Source organism: Mus musculus, chromosome 4 (genome assembly GCF_000001635.26).
Source record: "Mus musculus strain C57BL/6J chromosome 4, GRCm38.p6 C57BL/6J".
NCBI lineage: Eukaryota > Metazoa > Chordata > Mammalia > Rodentia > Muridae > Mus > Mus musculus.
In genome coordinates, this window is record NC_000070.6 from 34,714,782 (window position 1) to 34,736,916 (window position 22,135).

Here is a 22,135-nt window from a genome sequence, read left to right on the forward strand (position 1 = left end):
CTCCAGACTGAACACTGAAGAGACATTTCAGAAAAACCTGTTCTGCAGGTAAGGAAAGGCCGACCAGAGCACTGTGGCCCTGCTGCTACACAGTAAATTACCCAAGGAGATGAGCAGAAAGAACTGTTAGGTGACCAAGAGTGTTATGTGACCTTCATTTAAGACGCCACAAGTCAGGCGGATTTCTGAGTTCGAGGCCAGCCTGGTCTACAAAGTGAGTTCCAGGATAGCCAGGGCTATACAGAGAAACCCTGTCTCAAAAAAACAAACAAAAAAACAAACAAACAAACAAAAAAACCCCAAACCAAACAAACAAAAAAGCACACTGTAGCTGTCTTCACATACCCCAGAAGATAACATCAGATCTCATTACAGATGGTTGTGAGCCACCATGTGGTTGCTGGGATTTGAACTTAGGACCTTCAGAAGAGTAGTCAGTGCTCTTAACCACTGAGCCATCTCTCCAGCCCTAGACATACTGCTTTAATGAAGGTACGTAAGTAGTAAAAACTTCCACTGAGAGGAGCTGGGGAATCCTATTTAGCTTCCATTTTTTTTATATATTCTAATAATTTAAGAAACCAACTCACTGCTAAATTTTTACTTTCTAGTTTTTACCAAAATAGAATCTGGAAAAAAAAATTAGTAAATAATCTAACTTCATTTTTCAAGAAAAAGCTCTTGAGTGGTTCATCCTAGCTCTACTTTGATATTTCTCATGAATTTTAGGTTGTCTTTAATATATAAAAAGTAAAAGGCTGATAAAATGATTAAAAGTTGACCGATCATGTCAACCTTTCTGTAAGAATCAACAAATCAGCGGGGCAGTGGTGGCACACTCCCAGCACTCTCGGGAGGTAGCAGCAGGCAGATCTATGAGTTCGAGGCTAGCCCGGTCTACAGAGTGAGTTTCAGGACAGCCAACTCTACCCAGAGAAACTCTGTCTCAAAAAGAGAGGGAGGGAGGGAGGATATCAATATATCTTTAAAGGGCCTAAGAGTCACTAAATTTGCTCACAAATTTCAATGTGACACTAAGAAGATGTGTAGCAAGCCTCATTCTTTAAAATGGAGCTTTACCTGCAACAAAATCAGCAAGGGTTTTTCTCAGTACATCAATTACAAAACCATCACTCCTGCAATATAAACGCATAAACACACAAAACCAGGACATGAAGGATTAAATAACAATTAATTTCTGGAAAGTAAAATACTCAGTTTCCATATCTATATTTTTCATACTCCCCACACCTTTCTTGTTTTGTTTGTTTTTTTGAGATAGGGTCTCCTGTAGCTCAGGCTGGCCTTGACTCCTGCCTCTACCACCTACACACTGAAAACTAAAGATGTGTGTTACAATGTCTGGGTCTTTTTTTTTTCATGTTTTCTATAATGAATTTCAGTCTTTCATACTTAAGATGTTTAGTATTTTAGAAAGCTAGAGCATGAAAATTTGAAGCCAACCAGAGTGACTTTAAGCTAACGGTCACCTTAAAGAGAAGGAGAGCATGCCTGTGCCTTACCCATGTGTTCCTCTATCCTCGTCAAATCGCTTTTCACGACGACGCCATCGAGAAGCCCTAGCATCACTTTCTCGGGAAAGAGGAGCTCGTGGGTGCCCAGGAAGAGCTCCAGGTTGGTGGTCAAGTTACTGAGAACGCTGATCAGAACCGTCTCGTCCTGGAAGCTCATCCACAGACTCGCCAGCGCAACGAAGATGGGCTAACGGGAGAGGACACCGATAAAGTGACCGTGTGAGGACACGGATAAAGTGACCGTGTGACAGAGCCTCCGCTGTGCTCTTAAAAGCAAGCAGGAGTCGCAAAGAAACTCATTTGTCTACAGGTCCTAGTCTTGTCACACCAGAGCAGACTCGTGAGTCAGAAGAAGGAGAACCAGTGTTTTCTTTCCAAGTATTTCATTTGGCATAACTGTTATTAAGTTAATTTACTCAAGAAATAGCCGAACACATTTGATCTCCTAAGAAATAGTATCACTTTACCTCAAAAGGCCAAGAAGAAGAATAGACTTGGAAATTTTTGTTCAACAACTAAATAACTCACTAAGGTAGATTTATGTGGCTCTATCATGAATCAATAGAACCTAGAAAGCCTACACGTGCATCTTCTGGCATGTCAAGGGTGCTGCAAGCTAAATCTTTATGTCAGTGAAATAAAATACCTTACTCACAGTAGAAATTAACGTTAATAAAACAAACAGAAATCAACCAGGCCTCACATACAAGTTTCTCACTTTATAAAACCAATGTTGAGAATGCCTACAGAAAGCTATTGTGGTTTCAAATGGTCCACACACATGTAAAACCCATGTACATTTTACAACTACCTTGTTCGGATCAGGGTTAGCGCATTTTCCTATAAAACGGTACTGTTGATCAGAAAGTCATTGCATGGTAAAAAAGGGGGGGGGGAGTTTCTTCCTTTCAGATAAGACGTAAGTTGTACCACATCTGTGCTAGTCTCAATTTCTGACAGAGTACTAGGAACACATTCTCATTCTCTCCCCCCTTCATCTGTCTCCCCCCGCCCATGTGTGTGAGAGATTGTAGATGCCAGAGGTTGATGTTGGGTATCTTCCTCAATCGCTCTTTACCCTAGTTCTTAAGTCAGGATCTCTCACTGAACCTGGAGCTCACTGATTGGCCAATATAAGATAGGCCAGAAATCCTCCTGGCTCTGTCTACACAGCACTGCAGATGGCTTTTCACACAGGTGCTAGGGATCTAAACTCGGGTGCTTGTGTGACTGGGTGGCAGGCCCGTTACCAACTGAACTATCTTCTCAGCTCTGTAACACACTTTCAACACTACAATGGACTGCTTCTGTGGCCACAGATGCTACACGGTCATCGTTCCTAGAGATCATGATTTCCTTTCAGTAGCGACTGCCCTCATCAAACAGCGGGCTGTTACTAACCTTGGTTCATGAAGAGCAGGACCAGCTGCATACAACTCATGCTACATGCTATATAATATCATTCTAGTGGGATACAATTAAAAGGAATTCTGATCCGACTCATAGGACTCAAGAGGAGGTTCAGCCTTAAGAAACTGCCCCTGACACAGTGGCCCATGCCTGCATTCCAGCACCCAGGATATGGGCACAGGGGGATCCACATTCCAGGACACCTTGGGATACCTACAGAGCTATAGAGTGAGGCCCTGGTCCAAAACACAAGAACAAGAAGAACAAGAACAAGAACAAGAACAAGAACAAGAACAAGAACAAGAACAAGAACAAGAACAAGAACAAGAACAAGAACAAGAAAGAACAAGAAAGAACAAGAAAGAACAAGAAAGAACAAGAAAGAACAAGAAAGAACAAGAAAGAACAAGAAAGAACAAGAAAGAACAAGAAAGAACAAGAAAACAAGAAAACAAGAAAACAAGAAAACAAGAAAACAAGAACAAGAACAAGAACAAGAACAAGAACAAGAACAAGAACAAGAACAAGAACAAGAACAAGAACAAGAACCAACCATGTGCCAGGGAGTTTGCGCGGCAGTAGAGCATTGGCCTAGTTTGTGCACAGCTGGGTTTGATCATGGGCGAAAAAAGGCTTGTACTATCAAGGTGGGTAAAAACACTCACAAGCCTGACAGCCCAGGCTTGATTCCAGGATCGCCCTAAGAAAGTAAAGAACCAGTTCCTGAATGTTGCTCTCTGGCCTCTACATGTGCTGTGTGGCCTGCCCCTTCATATATATATAAAACCACCAACCAAAGAGTACACACAGAGGGACATCAATGGTAGGAGAGGCCCTTGGTGCTGTGAAGGCTCCATGCCCTAGTGTAGGAGAATGCCAGGTTGGGAAGCTGGGAGTGGGTGGGGAGTGAGTGGGTTGGTGGGGTGTGGGTGGGTGGGTGGATGGGGGAAACGCCCTCATAGAAGCAGGGGGAGGGAGAATGGGATAGAGGGTTTTCGCAGAGGAAACCAGGAAAGGGGATAACATTTGAAGTGTAAATAAAGAAAATATCCAATAATAAAAAAAAAAAGACAAAGTCACTGAGTGTAGTGGTACACACCTCCTCCCTCCCTCCCTCCGTCCCTCCCTCCCTCCCTCCATCCCTCCCTCACTCCCTTCCTCCATCCCTCCCTCCCTCCCAGCACTCAGGTAAGGAGGCAAGTGAATCTTTGTGATTTGAAGCCAACCTGGTCTCCAGAGCAAGCTCTAGGCCAGTTAGGGCGATATACTGAGAGCCTGGTCCACAGAAGCGAGGAGGAAGGGGATGCCAAGTACTCACGAAGACTTGGGATGTTGGGACCGCCGTCTTAGATTTTACTGCCATTTTCAGTTGTTCCAGTTGGGCTGCTAATTGTTTTATCATCATCTCTACTTCCTCAGCACAAGTAATTATATCTGACTGTGGAGGCAACGTGACTTGGATTCATATTTTATAATTTTACTATTAATACCATGTGTTAAGCCCTGCCCACCCCCAAATTCCAAGTGGCAACGACCCTGTCTGTGCCGGCTCCCTGCCAACAATGCAAAACGCACGCTCTCAGTTACAAGTGTTACACATACACATATCAATGCTTTCCATGTGTTACCAACCCTACTATCCTTGTGTTACCAACCCTACTATCCACTACTGAAGAGAACCAACACAGTCCCACTAAGACCAAACCTAACTTTGCTGTTTCTGTTTTAAGCCCTGGTCACACCATGGCAACGTGAACTTCCTGAGGTTGCCACCTTTGGGAGTCACCCCGTTCTCGGGGGAGACTTCGTTAGGCAGAAGATGCCAGATCTTGTGACATTAGCTCACCAAAACAGTCTGCAGGAAGATCTCATACTGCCGAACATTGTACAGTGCTTCCTTTAACATATACGGCTGGAGTTCTTTGGCCATGAGGGGGTTGTTGGTTACTTTCTCAAGGATGGCCGTGTAGCGAAACGCCTGGTCCTGGGCAATCTGAAGCTGGGAGTCTATGTGCTGTGTGGTGGTTGGGATCGCTTCGTGGAGAATGGCCGGCACTGTGTGTCAGGGTGAGAGAGCACAGGCATGGGGGGGGGGAGGCCCAGAAAATAGTTGTATTTTAAACATTAAATTGAGTCGGCTTTTTTTTCTATCAGATTAAGAATAATAAAGGAATGTCTTTTGTAGCCCCACCCCATGCAGAAAAGAACTTATCCAGACCAATAAAAAACAAAACAAACAACAACAAACAAAAAACACTGTCATAATAATATGAAAAGGCAGAATCAGATCCACTTTTCTCACTAATTATATAAAAATGTAGGCAGACTGTGGTGCCATGTCCTGTATTTGGCATGTTCCTTTAGAAGAACCACTGAGCATGCCTTTCGTAAAAGCAGATTTAAAACATATGTATAAACTTTATCTGGACTCGAAAAATAGACAGAGCAGTCTAGCAAGGGAAGGCCCTCTCTGACTGGTGGGAAATTGGTTTTTGTAATTTTTACATTATATATAGACCTGTGCAGCATGTGTGTGCAATACCCATAGAGGCCAGAAGAGGGTGCTGGATCCCATGTTCCAGTGCCATGGCCTGGTTGTGAGCCACCATGTGGGTGCTGGGAACAGAACCTCGAATCCTCTTTAAGAGTAGCAAATACTGAGCCAGCTTTCTAACCCTGGTACTTGAATTTTTATGATAACTTTTAAAAATAAAAACAAACAAAACCCTCATAGGGTTGGAGGTGTAACTTGTGGTTTCCCAGCCCCCAAAAGTTAGGAAGGCAGGAGAAAAGACAGGCAGGGTGGCTGACTGGCTGACCCTGCTGTTGGTGTTGATGTAGTGATCTAGATAAAGGCAGTAATGCCTTCTCAACGGGTCTGCATTAGTGTAAAGTTCACATGAAACGACTTACCATTAGGTCCTTTATTAGATACTTTCTAAGTATTTGCAAACTTAAAGGATGCACTGTGGGTGTGGTGGTGAGTGCCTTTCATCCCAGCATTTGGGAGGCCGAGGCGAGGCAGGTGGATCTCTGTGAATCTGAGGCAAGCCTGGTTTACACAGCAAGTTCCAGACTGTTCAAGGTTACACAGTGAGGTCCTGCCTAAAAACTAAAAATAAACAAACAACAAAGCATTGTGTAAGGGCCAGCACAGGAGTCGTTTCTGACTCTGCAGATCTTGGCATGTCTCCTCTTTGGCTTTTTGTTTGTTTGTTTGTTTTTGTTTTTTCAAGACAGGGTTTCTCTGTGTAGCCCTGGCTGTTCTGGAACTCATTTTGTAGACCAGGCTGGCCTCGAACTCAGAAATCTGCCTGCCTCTGCCTCCCAAGTGCTGGGATTAAAGGTGTGTGCCACCACGCCCGGCCCTCTTTGGCTTTTTCATCGCATTAAATACACAGCACCATAGGTGATCTTTGCTTTTAAACTAGTTTTCCTCCCCTTGGCTGGCACAGCGTTCCAAATCTGGATTCTGGGCTGAGCCCTCATTCCAGCGACTGACTCAGTTCCCCGACATTAGCTCCATGGTACCAAAAATGTTAAGTTTTGCCTCAGGAAAGCGAGGACTACCTCACGGGATGAAGAGCAGTTGTACGTTTAGGCGGCGGGGTGTGGTGCCCGCTACACTGTGAAGTGGCGCCTTAAGCATGCAGAACCTTGAGTGAGGAGCAGCCTACAGATGCACTTACAATCATCAATGCCTTCTCCTCCTTTTCCACAGTCTCTGTTAAATAAGCGAATTCCGGTAACAATCATGGTGAGCTCTTTCAACTGGCGCTCTTTGTCCTTCTTACTGAGGGTCAGAAACGTGGCGAGCTCAGCCTGAGGGAAAACGCTCTGCAGAGCGGCTGAAGCAGAACACAGGAGAGAAACACCTCAATGGACCGCAACGTGCTGGTGGGACAAAGCTGGCAGAACTCAGGTTTAAAGCCTCGCTCTCTCTGTACAAAGTCGAGGGATGCGTCTTTCTAGTGTTACCTACACAATTTATACTTATGATGCCTTCTGTAGCATGCATAGCAAAGGTTACCAAATACCAGGTCTGAGCTACTGAAAATAATGTTGTTACCCCATGTTTCTGTCCTTATTAATTCATCAATTGGCAAAAATAATCTTTCTAATTAAGGCTCTGAGTAGATAAATCTATTCTTTAAAATAATAATGGAAAACTGTAATAGGAAGGCCGAATACCTTGTTTAATACCCCCCCCCCCCCACTACATATTGGTTTTATTTTGGGAGGGAAGGAGTCCTGTGGAATCAGGCTGGCCTCATACTCAGTACATAGCTCGGGGTGGCTTTGAACCCCTGATTTACCCGTGCCCTTCTACTTCCCAGACCTTCATATGTACTCAAATAGTTCTAGAAACCTGGGTGAGTTTGAACTACTTATTTGTGCTGATTTTCCTTCAATCTTTAACAATTTTATAAAATGCAATGGCCAGGACTAAGGAGATGGCTCCGTGGGTAAGGGGCTTGCTTGCCACACAAGTGTGATGACCACAGTCTGTATCCCCAGGAGCCATGGAAACCAATACTGAGCCAGTGCAGTGCCTTCCTATGAAATTTCAGTGTTATAGAGGGAAGACTGGAGATCCTGGGGCAAGCTGTTGAGCTAGACTGGCCAGAACTGGAATGGAGAGTTCTGGGTTCAGTGAGGGACCCTGGCTTGGTAAATAAAGTAGACATACGGAGGAAGATTCTCAGGGTCAACCTCTGGCACACACACACACACACACACACACACACACACACACACACACACACTTGCACACAAGCCCCCATCCACGCAAAGGTATGGATACACATGCACAAACTATACACGTGAATACAGTGGGCATATAGGTCTGCTTATGGAATGGAAATCATTTCTAGTTTTTACCTGTTGCCTCTCTGACAATCTTGATGTCTGTGGGGGATCCAAGCCCAGAGCGCAGGAGCACGTAGCTGACGATCTTTCTGTAGAGATTTTCCAGCTCTTCCCTAGCACTTGCTCTGTTGTCTGTGATTTCTCTGCTAACAATGCCTAACCTGGATTCTAAGACCCGGTGATGTTCTTCAAGAAAGTCCTCTAAAATGAGCAAATAACACTATTTTGCATCTTCAATACTTAAAATCCACCTCAGATAAGGGCTCAGGAAAAACAGGTTCGTGTATGTCAAGTTCATGAAAACAAAACTCCCTGCCACCTTCCCTTGAGTGCAGGGATTGAGCCCCACTGAACTAAATCCCCAAACCCTGACTCTTAAGGCATAATGGTGAATGAAAACAGAGGGCAGCAAGAAGTCTAAATACAGAAATTCAATAGAATATTCTGTCAAAGCATATGTGTAAACGTGCATAAATGTGTAAAGACATGTGGCGCAGTATTACATATGAAGTCTATATACTCTTCTTGAGTTATACTTGTCTCAGTCCTAGTAAATGTCTTCTGAGTAATATTACTGATAATACAATATCGCATTGTCTTAGTAAGGGTTTCTATTGCTCTATAAACACCAATTACCAAAAGCAACTTGGAAGGAAAGGGTTGATTCAGACATCACAGTTTTCCCCATCATTGAGGGAAGTCAGGGCAGGAAGCTAGCCGCAGGAATGGGGCAGAGGACATAGTGGAATGTTGCTTACTGGCATGCTCACTGGGGTTGGCTCAGCCCAACAGTGGTGCAACCTACCACAATGGGCTGGGCCCTCCCACATCAATCACTCATCAAGAAAACGCCCCACGGACTTGCCTACGGGCAAACATGATGGAGCCTTTTCCTCAAATGAGGTTTCCCTCTTAGGTGACCCTAGCTTATGTTAAGCTGACCAAAAACAAAACAAAACACCCCTAGGCAACAAATATATAATTTATTATTCTTTTATCTTCCTGTGTCATGCTGTGACTGGAGACCACCTTGACCACCAGAACAATTCTTGTAACTTAGTGAAATCTCTCAATCACAATTCAACAATGCAGCATTCATATCTATAATTTCACCACAAAAGCAACTGAGAATGTTTTACTAATTGAAAAAAAAAAAGAAAAGAAATCAAATTTCTTTAATTTTATGGTCCCCCCCCCCACACACACACACCTTTGGGATCTCATTGTTATTAAGCAAAAAAGTAAGAGATATTATTTTACATATTTTACATATTTTACATACTGAATATCTACTGCATAGAAAGAAAAAAATAAAATCACCAAATGGTTAATATCGAATTATAGAAAATAGTTCATTTTCCTTTCCTCCTCATTTGTAACATGCCATACACACACACACACATATATATATACACATATATTAAATATAATATAAAATAGTAAATATACTTAAATATGTTCTGAACTTAAATTCCCACATTCCTTGAGTAGTTGCATAATTAAAATATTATGAGATAATATTCAAAACCAAGAATAAGAAGATCTAAAAATTAAGAATTCTAACTTCAGTGGTTTAATTTCTAGTTGTTACATATTAGTGCCATAAAGGTTAAAAATAGAAGAACTTGGAAACAAGCATATAGTTTCAAATCGACTTTTAGCACTCGTAAAGGCAATTGGCATTTTCTTCATCTGGATTTTCAATGCTATCTGATATTTAAACATAGTGAACTGTTTCTCAAAGGTCATACTCACTTATAGGCTTGGTATCCAACCAGCCCATACTATTCTATACTATATACTGTAGAGCGGAAACCGAGGAGGTGGGCTCCACTGGAAGAAAGGTGTTTGGGTCACTGCAGGTAACCTTTTGAGGAGCCCCCTACCTCGTCTCCTCATTTGCATTCCAGTCATGACATGTGCCCTGCCAAGATGTGCCTCCAGGCCAGCGCAGAAGCAATGGGGCTGACAGAGCAATGTGCTAAAACTCTAAACCTGGACCCACACAGGCCTGTCCTTTGTGTAAACTGATTACCTCAGGCATTCTATGAATAACAGCAGAAGGCTGCCTAACCAATCAAAGGCAGAAAAATTCAAAAGACAGACAAAAATTAATGTCATTAAATGATTAAGCCTGTTATCAACCAAATTAAACCTTTCTTACCTAAGCTGCAATACCTAAAACTTTTAAGATGTATTAAAATAGGTATCTATGTTACCTCGACTTGTATAGTTCATATCAAAGTAGACCTGCATCTTAATGGTGTCCAGGGATGGATTTTTATTGTCCAGTAGCCGTGCCACACAAAGCTGGAAGAGAACGTTGCATGAATGCTTCTACTGTATTTTTCTGAAACATTCAAGTGGTTGGTTTGTTTGTTTGGGTTTTGAATTGTGACACAAGGTCTTATGTAGCCCAGACTGGCCTCATATAGCCCAGGCTCTATCTTCACAATGTACCCGAGGCGATCTTTAACTTAGGATCCTCCTGTCCCCACCTCCCCATTGCTCAGATTACCACACCTGACTTTATCCAGGGAATGCCTGGGTATCCAACACAAGGCTTTTTTTTTTTTTTTTTTTTTTTTTTTTTTAATGCATGCCTGGCAAGCAGTCTACCAACTGAGGTATACTTGTCATTTTCAAAAAGAAAAGAAAGCGGGCAGAGCATGACAGTATACTCCTGAAAACCCAGCATCTCAACACTCACAAAACAGAGGCAGGAGGACCCACACAAGTTTTAGGCCAGCCAGAACTACAAACAAAAGGAAACCTTCAGTCAGAGAGAGAGAGAGACAGGGGTGGGGACACTGCGGCAGACAACTTAGCCCTGACTCCGTGATTGAAAGTGACAGTTGACTAATATCCACTTATTAGTGAGTGCACACCATCCATGTCATTTTGGGTCTGAGTTACCTCACTCAGGATGATGCCCTCCAGGTCCATCCATTTGCCTGCAAAACTTAGGATGTCCTCATTCTTAATAGCTGAGTAGTATTCCATTGTGTAAATGAGCCACATTTTATGTAACCATTCTTCTGTCGTGGGACATCTAGGTTGTTTCCAGCTTCTGACTATCACAAATAAGGCTGCTATGAATACAGTGGAACTTGTGCCCCTGTGGCATGGTGGGGCATCTTTTGGGTATATTCCCAAGAGTGGTATAGCTGGGTCTTCACGTAGATCTATTTCCAATTTTCTGAGGAACCTCCAGACTGATTTCCAGAGTAATTGTACCAGTTTGCAATCCCACCAGCAACAGAGGAGTGTTCCTCTTTCTCTACATCCTCTTCAACATGTGTTGTCACCTGAGGTTTTGATCTTAGTCATTCTGACTGGTGTAAGGTGGAATCTCAGTGTCAATTTGATTTGCATTTCTCTGATCACTAAGAACTTTGAACATTTTTTTAGGTGTTTCTCAGCCATTCGAGATTCCTCAGTTGTGAGTTCTCGATTTAGTTCTATACCCCATTTTTTGACTGGGTTGTCTATTTTTTTGGTGGTACACTTCTTGAGTTCTTTATATATTTTGGATATTAGCCCTCTATCAGATGTGGGGTTAGTGAAGATTTTTTTTTCCCAATCTGTAGGTTGTCTTATTGACTATGTCCTTGCCTTACAGAAGCTTTCCAGTTTCACAAGGTCCAATTTATCAGTTCTTGATCTTAGAGCATGAGCCATTGGAGTTCTATTTAGGAAAGCTCCCCATGTGCCAATGAGTTCAAGGCTCTTTCCCACTCTCTCTTCTATTAGATTCAGTGTATCTGGTTTTATGTTGAGGTTCTTGATCCACTTGGACTTGAGCTTTATACAAGGTGACAAATATGGGTCAATTTTCATTCTTCTACATACAGACAGCCAGTTAGACCAGCACCATTTAAGTGGATATTAGCCAAAAAGAAAAAAGAAAAGAAAAAGAAAAAAAAAAAACTCACGCAGAATACACAAGATACAGTCCACAGAATTCAAAAGGCTCAACAAGCTGAAGTGCCCAAGTAAGAATGCCTCAGTCCCACTTGGGAGAGAGAAGAAAGCAATCACAAGTTGGGAGGGGGAGGGAGAGAGGGACTTGGGAGGGAATGTGGACAGGGTCAGGGGGCAGTGGGGGGTAAAGGGGAACCTGGTCTGATACTTGGTGAGGGAAAAGGACTGAAGCCCTTAGGATCAGCAGAAAGAATGTAAACAGGCAACCTCAGGAAATAGGAGGTTGGGGGGGGACCCCCCAAGAATGCACCAGGGACCTGGGAGGTGAGAGACTCCCAGGACTCATAGGGAGTGACCTTTGAAGAAATGCCAGTAGGGAGAGGGAACTTATAGAGCCCCCCTCCAGCAGGAAGACAGGACATCAAGTGAGGGATAGGGTTGCCATCCCACAGTCACATCTCTGAACCATAATTGTCTCTGTCTGAAAGAATTACAGGGATAGAAATGGAGAGGAGCCTGAGGAAAAGAAGGTCCAGCGACAGGCCCAAAGTGGGATCCAGCTCAAGGTGAGGTCCCAAGGCCTGACACTATTACTGAGGCTATGGAGTGCTCACAAAAAGGGATCTATCATGACTGCCCTCCAAAAGACCCAACAAGCAGCTGAAAGAGTCAGATGCAGATATTTGTTCCCAACCAACCGTCAGAAGCATCTGACCCCTGTTGTTGAATTAGGGAAGGCTAAAAGAAGCTGAGGAGAATGGCGATTCTGTAGGAGGACCAGCAGTCTCAATTAATCTGGACCCCCGAGATCTTTCAAACACTGGACCACTGAAAAGACAGCATACACCAGCTGATATGAGGCCCCAACACATATACAGCAGAGGACTTTCAGGTCTGTGTCCATTCAGAGATGAAGCACCTAACCCTCAAGAGACTGGAGGCCCCGGGAGTTTAGAGGTCAGGTGGGATGGGAGGTGGGGGATGTGGAGCAGTCGGAGGGTGGATGGGGAGGGGTGGGGAATGGAATATGGAGTATAAAAAAATGAATTACAAATAAAATTATATATAAAAAAAGAAAAGAGAAAGTGACAGTTGTCACTTTCTAAGAGGATCTGACTAGAATGACTATTCTGCCTTTGTCTTTCCCCTTCTTCCATCAGGGGGTGTGGCACTTACTCTGACATGGAGGAAAGCCAAGGGAGGGAGCCCAGGAGGCCAGCAACAACCTAAGTACCTCAGTCACTGATCTATTAGAAAATAACCCCTCACTTATTTTCGCCACCCTCTGTGTCTCTTTATAATCTTGCTGAAGACAGGCTGGAAAACACAGTGTGCTGTTTAAAATCTGAAAATAGATAATCCCACACACGAGGCCTGTCAATCACCTTAACAAGTTTCTGCACGTCAGTCTTGATGAGGGTCCTATCCATGTTAAAGCCATTGCTGGGATCTAGGACGACAGCTTTCACCTACAAACAGAGCATACCAACTCATGTTACTCATATTATGAAATTAATTCATTTCTGCTTTTTAACCAGTTTCCTTGATGTTCAGCTAGTTTTCTTACCACTCTCTCTCTTTCATGCTTTCCTTACAGGCTGAAGACAGAAAACAACATCAAACTTGAATATGGGTTAGAAAAAAATACATGGCAAAGAGGCTGAAAGCAACAGTTGCCGTTTCAGAGCAGGAAACTGTATCTCGTGTTCTCTTTATGTGTTGTTAACCAAGGAGTAGCACAGAAACCAAAGCAAGGAGTAACTTTTACAACGCGCATTTGAACAAAAGGACAGGTTAAAAACTTCACAGCAGAATACTACTGAGGTTTCTAAGGGTCACGGGATCTCCTAAATCCGTCACGAAAGACGCTTTGCAGACTCTGAAAAGATGCCTTTTACTAAGTCATCTGACGACCTCAATGTTTTCAAATAAAAAGCATCAGGAAAACGCCTAAGGATTTTTTTTTAAGATTTATTTATTTTACTTATATGAGTACACTGTAGCTGTCTTCAGACACAGCAGAAGAGAGCATCAGATCCCATTACAGATGGCTGTGAGCCACCATGTGGTTGCTGGGAACGGAACTCAGGACCTCTAGAAGAGCAGTCAGTGCTCTTAACCACTGAGCCATCTCTCCAGCCCCGCTCCCAAGAATTTTTAAGAAAAACAAAACAAAACAAAACAAAACAAAACAAAACAAAACAAAAACAAAAACTGGATATCACAGTTTAAAATTTGTTTACAACACAATGACTTGCAAAACTAATCGACCTTACCATAAAAGCAACCACCGTCTCTGAAGCGATCTCTCCGTGGGCTGCACATTCTTGTCCTATTTCTCGTATGATATTCTTTATCACACTTTCTGCTTGAGTGGGAGGCATTGTGGCTAAATGAAGCAATAATTTTCTTTTAGTAATTTCATTTATGCACTTTTCCTGGTTAGATTCCATTATTAGATCTGGAATATCCACACTGTCTACTGAGTTATTACTATTTAAGTTTTTAATTATAATCTTGTTTCCTCCTGGATTTTTTTTTTCACTTTAAATGACGCTAATGACAGAGAGTAACTGGGATTTTCCCTGAATTTAAATCATGCCACCCTCAAAAATATATATTGTGACATTAAAAAAATTAGTTAGGGATGATGGCACATGTGTTAAATCCCAGTACTTAGGAGGCAGATGCAAATAGATTTCTATGAGTCTAGCCTGGTCTACATAGTGAGTGAGTGAGCCAGGGCTATGAAGTGAGACCCAGTCTCATAAAAAAATTACAAAAAGATAAATAAATAAACAAACAAACAAACAAACAAACAAAAGCAAGCTTAGGAGAATTTGGGTGAAAAAAAGAAAAAAGAAAAGAAAAACAACAAAAAACAAAAAACAAAAAAACAAGCCCCTGCGTAGGCAGCAGGACTACAGCTTGTAAAAGAAAGTGCTAATCAATACATCCACTAACGGATCTTTCAGAACTGTAATACAATTTCATAACTCTAAGAAATTTTTTTTCTCGGATTATTCCATCCTTGGGATTCCGGACTCTAACAAAAACATAAAAAGTAAATAATGAAAACGTGAGAGCTATGAACCTCTGAAAAAGAACTCCTAGCTGTTACTCTCATCTATTATAAACTAAGGAAGAGTGGTATTTAAGTCAGGGCTCCCGATTTTCCTGAGTATCAGCAACAGCCCAGGGGAGCGTGCAGGTAAAAGGAAACAAAGCCAGGAGTGCTCTGAGAGATGGGAAATGCAGAACTGGACTATCAAAGGTCCAACCACATCGTCAGGAGAGACAAGTACCTCGCCTCCTTGGAAGCCAATTTCCTCATCTGAAAAAGGCGTGCTGTTATCACCTTCTCCTGAACTTAGAGTCTACTGTGGTTAGAAAAGTTCGCAGCTTGGCCAAGCAATGCCAGCCATCAGCGAGCATATCTGTGGGGACGTCAGACCTGCCGGCCACACAGCCAGGTTGACCCCGCTCCATCCTGCGCGCTTGCACAGAGCGAGATGCCTGCCCACCCACCCTGTAGGTTACCTACTACCAGCACTAGTTCTGTAGCCGTCCGACGTCCGTCTTCTCGCCGGTACACCCGCGACTTAACGGCCTGGAGCTCCCTGGGCGCTGGGCTTGGCCGGAACGCCAACCGGCCGCGGCTCTCCCGGCCAGCCCCAGATCCTAAGCGGCAGTCGCGTAACCGTGGAAACGGAACGCGACGCCAGAGGCTTGGGGCGGGGTCTGGCTATGGGGTGTGGCCAGAGGGCGGGGCGGACAGAGGAGGGCGGGAAGGGCGGCTGGAATGGGTCCTCTGGGACCTTGAGAAGAGGGGTGTAGGGTTCTCCCTCAGCCTCCCAAGAGACAAGAACTCAAGTCCCAGGCGGCAAAGGCACTTTCGCTACACCTCAGTTTTAAGACAATGATACATGAATTCTAAAACAAAGGTTTGATGTGCAGACGTTGTTCATGTTGATAGTGTGAAAACATGGAAAATATATCTTTTGAAGAGAATGAGAAAGCCTGGGGTTCTTGGAATTCAAAGTTTATAGTTTTATCAAAAGAATGCTTTCATGTTCTGTTTCTGAAAGGAAGTCTTTATCCTGATGTTCCAAAAGGCCATAGTAAAACTTTTCATTTAGGAAGTTTTTTCACACCAGGTATAGTAGTGTAGGCTCAAAGTCCCAGCCCTTGGGATGCAGAGATAGGAAAATGCAGAGTTTTAAGACACCCTACACTGTATAGTAAGAAACTATCTACCCCCACCACCTCTAAGATGCAAGTAAGGAAACCTGTGCGTTTGGAATTGGGGATAATAATTTTTGTTTGTTTTCTTGAGAGAGGGTAAAACTATGTAGTCTTGAATGGTCTGGAATTGAACATGTAGACCAGGCTGATCTTGAATTCACAGAGTTCTACCTGCCTCAGCCTTCCAAACACTGGCTGTGTGCCACCATGCTGGGTCAATGATGGTGTTTTTGGTACCTGTCTTAGTCAGGGTTTCTATTCCTGCACAAACATCATGACCAAGAAGCAAGTTGGGGAGGAAAGGGTTTATTCAGCTTACACTTCCATACTGCTGTTCATCACCAAGGAAGTCAGGACTGGAACTCAAGCAGGTCAGGAAGCAGGAGCTGATGCAAATGCCATGGAGAGATGTTCCTTACTGGCTTGCTTCCCCTGGCTTGCTCAGCCTGCTTTCTTATAGAACCCAAGATTACCAGCCCAGAGATGGTCCCACCCACAAGGGGCCTTTCCCCCTTGATCACTAATTGAGAAAATGCCTTTCAGCTGGATCTCATGGAGGCATTTCCTCAACTGAAGCTCCTTTCTCTGTGATAACTCCAGCTGTGTCAAGTTGACACAAAACTAGCCAGTACAGTACCTAAAAATGTTTGTTGCAGGGTTGGAGATATGGCTCAGAGGTTAAGGGAACTGACTGGTATTCCAGAGGACTGGGTTTGAATCCCAACACCCACATGGAGGTTTACAGCTGTCTGTAACTCCAGTTCCTGAGAGTCAACTCCTTCTGGCCTCTGCATATACCAGGCATGCCAGTGGCCTGTAGACATACACTCAGGCAAAACACCCATACATGTAAAATAAAATAATAATTTTTGAAGCTTTCAATATTTGTTGGGTAAGTGTAATGTACTTTTTTATTGGATATTTTCTTTATTTACATTTCAAATGCTATCCCCTTTCCTGCTTTCCCCTCTGAAAATCCCCTATCCCTCCCCCCACACCCCCCACCCCCCCACTCACCAAACTGCCCACTCCCAATTCCTGGCCCCGGAATTCCCCTACATTGGGGTATAGAGCCTTCACAGGACCAAGGGCCTCTCCTCCCATTGATAACCGACTAAACCATCCTCTGCTACATATGCAGCTGGAGCCATGGGTCCCTCCATGTGTACTCTTTGGTTGGTGGTTTAGTCATACTTTTAAAAAACTTTTTATTATATTTAGTTATTTATGGGGAGCACACATGAGACCACACACTCATGGTGATCACAAACAACCCAGTTTCTTCTCTTCTACCACATTTGTTCTTGGATCATTTTAGCCATGTGCCTTTCATGGCTGCGGCATCCTAACAAACTGTTATAGTAACTTTCTGTTACTGTAGTAAACACGATGACCAACAACATCTTAGGGAAAAAGGAGTTTAGTTGGCTTTCATTTCCAGGAAACACTTTTATCACCGAGTGACTAAAGAGCAGAAACTCACAGCAGGACCGTGGAGCGGAAGCCGTGGTGAAAGGCTGCCACCGTGGAGAAATGCCGCCACCGTGGAGAAACGCCGCTTTAGTGGTCTGCTCGCTGGCTCATGCTTAGCTAGCTTTCTTTTTTTCTGTCTTTAGTTATTTTAATATTTTATCTATGTATTTACTTATTCATTTACTGGGTGTGTGTGCATGTGTCTGGTAGGCGAGGCCAGAAGAGGCCATCGGACCCTTTGGAGATGGAATTGCAGGCACTTATTTGTAAGCTATTTGATATGAATTCTTGGATCTGAATAATTATCTTCACGGTAATGTACAAGGGTCTTAAGGTCTCTGCTCTGCCGATGGCTGTGTTCATTCCCTTTATAATATCTATTTGTTCTGTTCCCCAAGGGTACCCGGGAATCCTTGTTAGTGGTTATGCGGGTACTCACTTTACCGTTGTTTATTCCACAGTACGTGTGCATTACATTTTTTGTATGACACATTTTATAATAAAAAGTAAAGATGAAATGTTATAGAATTCTTCATATTTAATAATGCTTTTTGGCTAACAACTATTTAAATAGTTATATTTTAACAGAAGTTTTTAAAAGTTTAAGAATTAATTGTTTTTTTTTAAACGATTTCTCCATTGTTCTCCATTATTAGCCATCTGCTGAAGAGCAATTAGCTGGATTTTTTAGCACAGGCGTGATGATTGAGGTAATGATAAATGCTGCACACCGAGTCCCAAAGCCTTTCATCTCCCCTCTCCTAGGATGTTTCCGGGCAGGAGAATCTCAGGGTCCTTTCTTTCTTCCTTTCTGTCTTAGTCAGGGTTTCTATTCCTGCACAAACATGATGACCAAGAAGCAAGTTGGGGAGGAAAGGGTTTACTCGGCTTACACTTCCACCCTGCTGTTCATCACCAAAGGAAGTCAGGACTGGAACTCTAGCAGGTCAGAAAGCAGGAGCTGATGCAGAGGCCATGGAGGGATGTTCTTTACTGGCTTGCCTTCTCTGGCTTGCTCAGCCTGCTCTCTTATAGAACCCAAGACTACCAGCCCAGAGATGGTCCCACCCACAAGGGGCCTTTCCCCCTAGATCACTAATTGAGAAAATGCATTACAGTTGGATCACATGGAGGCATTTCCTCAACTGAAGGTCCTTTCTCTGTGATAACTCCAGCTGTGTCAAGTTGACACAAAACTAACCATTACACTTTCTTTCTTTCTTTCTTTCTTTTTTTTTTTTTTTTTTTTGAGACAGGGTTTCTCTGTGTAGCCCTGGCTGTCCTGGAACTCACCCTGTAGATCAGGCTGGCCTCAAACTCAGAAATCTGCCTGTCTGCCTCCCAAGTGCTGGGATTAAAGGCGTGTGCTGCTGCCACCACCCGGCCATAAGAGAAATTAAAAGAAAACAAGGAAATGAAAAAAGAAGCAAACTCATGAATTATATATTGTGATCACATGTCAGATTCATAAACCAAGTACAGTTTCAAGCCTGTGGCCCTGGTCAGGGAAATGTGTGCTGCTATGGTCAGGGAAATGTGTGCTGCTAGGCATCAGATGCAGTGGTTCTCAGCTGCAGAGTCCTGGCATGCTCTGTCAGCAACATTTGGATACTTGCCGCACTAGACAGTTCTATGCCAACTTGACATGAGCTAAAATTCTCCGAGAGGAGGGAACCTCAATGAACCAAAAACCTCCATAAGATCAAGGTGTAGGCAAGACTCTAGGGAGTTTTCTTAATTAGTAATTGATCAGATGGACAAAGCCTATGGTGAGTGTTGCCATCGCTGGGCTGGTGGTCCTGGGTTCTATAAGAAAGCAGGCTGAGCAATCAATCCACGGGGAGCAAGCCAGTAAGCAGCACTCCTCCATGGCTTACTGCATCAGCTCCTCCATGTTTCTGCCTGTTTGGGTTCCTGTCCTGACTTCAGGATGAACAACGATGTGGAAGCATAAGCCAGATAAACCCTTTTCTCCCAAGGTTGCTTGGGCCATGGTGTTTCATCACAGCAATGGTAACCCTAAAACACTTGCCTATGATGGACTGTATTGGAGTTTCTGCATAGACACTGCCAAAGGAGCGCCCTACAGTGAACTTTGATTTACCTTTCGTATTTGTTTATACATGTGGAACATGTTACTATGTTCCCACCCCACCCCTGCCCTTTTGTGTTGTGTGTATTTGGCTCATGCATGTGAGTGTGTGGATGATTGTATCCACGTGTACACACCAGGAGGCCAGAGCCAGATGGCAGCTGTTCCTCTTCTAGTACTCCCCACCCCACTCTTACTGTACAGTTCTCTCCTGCTACTCTAAAACCTTTCTCTGGATAGCTCATCTCCTGCAGATCATAAGCCCAGTCTTTTATTTTACATATCAGCCCAGTCATTTACTTCAGATTTCCTTGTGAGTATCCTAAGAATCAGCATCCAGTGACCCCAGCCGCTTAATTCTTAAGCGACAGCAAGCATACATTTTATTTTAACTTTGCAAAAGAATCCAGAGATCATCCTGCCTTTGTTAAATACAGAGGAAAAACTAGCTGGATGGAACCTCGCCCTGAAATTACCATTTCTACTACACCCTGGCTGACCTTAAACTCAAGAATCTGCCTGCCTTTGTATCTTTCTGACAAGCTGACTCATTAATGCAGCTGCCTTTGTTCCTTTAGATTCGTGTGAAGCCCCTCACATAATTCATATTGCATCTGTATTTTTTGCATAGTTGACAAATCATATATTTTCAAACTCGTGTTTTTAAAGTTCTTTTCTACATCCTTAAAAGGCTGTCCTGAAGGTCCCAGTGTGTACCATTTTGCTGAGACATTAGCCACACATTTGCCTCCCTAACTCATGCTGTCTCAGATTACCATGAAATCATTAACGTTAACAGGTAGGACATTCTTTGGAGGAAGAACGTAAAATATGTACATTATTATACAATAAGCCTTATGCCCATGGCAGCCATTGATTCTCATGTCCCAGGGGTCCATGTTCCACCAAGGCCATGCCAGATTTGGCAGAAAGAGGGGAATATTACTTAGGTATTAAGTACTGCATAAATCCATCTTTGCTAAAATTCTAAGAGTAACATTCCACTTTTAACTTGAGGTTGGAAAAACATGCCAAAGATTACATCCAATTGGTAAGTTTGGTTTGAATGTGAAAGACCACAATAGGCTCATATATTTGAATTTTTTTTTATGTAGTTGGTGGAACTGTTTGGGGAGGATTGGGAGGTGCGGCCCTTGCGTCAATGGGAGTGGGCTTTGAGGTATCTAAAGCTCATGACATTCCTGGTTAGCTCTCCCTCTGCCTGCAATTTGTGGACTAGATATAACCTCTTGGCTACTACTTAAGTTCCATACCTACCTGCCTGCTACCATGATTCTCCATCATAATGGTCATGGACTCACCCTCTGAAAACTGTAAGAAAGCCCCCAGTTAAATGATCTCCTTTCTAAGTTGTCTTGGGCATGTTGTCTGTCACAGCAACAGAAAGGTAACAGGAAAGACTGCAAGTAGGAAGACAAGAGCAAGTCACCTGAACACACCTGGTTTGGACTTCAGCTCTGCATCCATGATGCCAATCTTTTCCTCCAGGATCAACACCTCCATGTTTTTATTGGAATGAACCAACATTGATTTAACAGTAGGCCTGCCCTGCTTGGTGTATGCCTACATCCCTGGTCTCTTCTCCTTCACACTCCTCACTCTCATCTGTCACTCAGACTGTTAAAGTTTCTTAGCTTGTGTTCTGAGACAGATTTTTTTCCTAGGGCAATGCAACACTTTACACTTTTGTTCACTCCAGAAGAGGAGCCCACAAGGAGTCAGATGGAGAGAGCCCCAGTGGGTAGATCAATGGAGAAGTGAGGCTTTAGGCATTAAGGGGCTTTCACTTAAACATTTAACATGATCCATTTCCTGCTTCTCCAAGACAAAGGCCCCGTGGGCTCTTTACACTAGGAGGAACGGTTTGGTGGCACTGTAAAACCTTTCACCAAGAGGGGCCAGAACTGACCAGTTTCCCTCTTTGTCAGAATTATTCAGTCCCTTTCGGTAGCCCCCAAATCACTAGTTCTGAGGGAGAAACACAATCCACGCCCTTCCCCAAACCTGATGAAGCTCACCAAGCTGGCTAGCTGGCTGGCCAGCCAACCTCAGGAATCCACCCGTCTCCTTCTGAGATTGCATGTGTGCCCCACACCCTCAGCTTTTGTAAAATGTGAGTTCTAGGATCAAATTCAGGTCTTTGTGCTTGTGAGGTAAGCAGTTTACTGGCTGAGCCATCTCTACAACTCCTCTTTATATGTCATTCATAAGCAAAATCCTGTAATGTCTATGATTCCATTGACAGAAACTTAATATCGTCTTGGACTGGGTCAGCGGTGTCCACGCTGATTCGTGATTGCTTCTCCTTCATGGTGCTCCAAGCCTATTTTACATCCAGCCTTAAGACTCAGACATCCTCATGTCTTATCAGGGACCCTACTTCTTATATATCATGAACTGAATATATGTATCATAATTGGCTGAAGTGGTCCTCTGCTACTAGTTATTTGACATTTTCTCAAACTTTGATATTATAAACAACCCTTGGATAGATACATTTCAGGATAAACCATTTGTTTCACATGTAATATATTCAGGGATGATTTCCAGATATGAAATTCTAATT

The 22,135-nt window shown here is 43.3% G+C and overlaps 1 protein-coding gene across 4 annotated transcripts in view; it reads right to left on the reverse strand.

Annotated features, from left to right (window-relative positions):
• The window catches only part of Cfap206 (cilia and flagella associated protein 206), a 41,690-nt gene extending 26,208 nt beyond the window's left edge, over positions 1–15,482 (reverse strand). For 2 of the 4 annotated variants that reach the window (NM_001347062.1, NM_027041.4), the window contains exons 1-9: positions 15,279–15,425; positions 14,015–14,127; positions 13,124–13,207; positions 10,034–10,124; positions 7,827–8,015; positions 6,635–6,793; positions 4,792–5,000; positions 4,264–4,383; positions 1,524–1,722 (exon numbers count right to left, since the gene is read on the reverse strand). In NM_001347062.1, coding sequence (NP_001333991.1) covers positions 1,524–1,722; positions 4,264–4,383; positions 4,792–5,000; positions 6,635–6,793; positions 7,827–8,015; positions 10,034–10,124; positions 13,124–13,207; positions 14,015–14,122 — 1,159 coding nt within the window. In that variant the 5' untranslated portion in view covers positions 14,123–14,127; positions 15,279–15,425. Of the gene's footprint in view, positions 1–1,523; positions 1,723–4,263; positions 4,384–4,791; positions 5,001–6,634; positions 6,794–7,826; positions 8,016–10,033; positions 10,125–13,123; positions 13,208–14,014; positions 14,128–15,278 lie in introns of all 4 variants that reach the window. The other 2 variants (XM_006538232.4, XM_006538233.3) reach the window with 2 other exon arrangements.
• Positions 15,483–22,135: the final 6,653 nt, after the last annotated feature.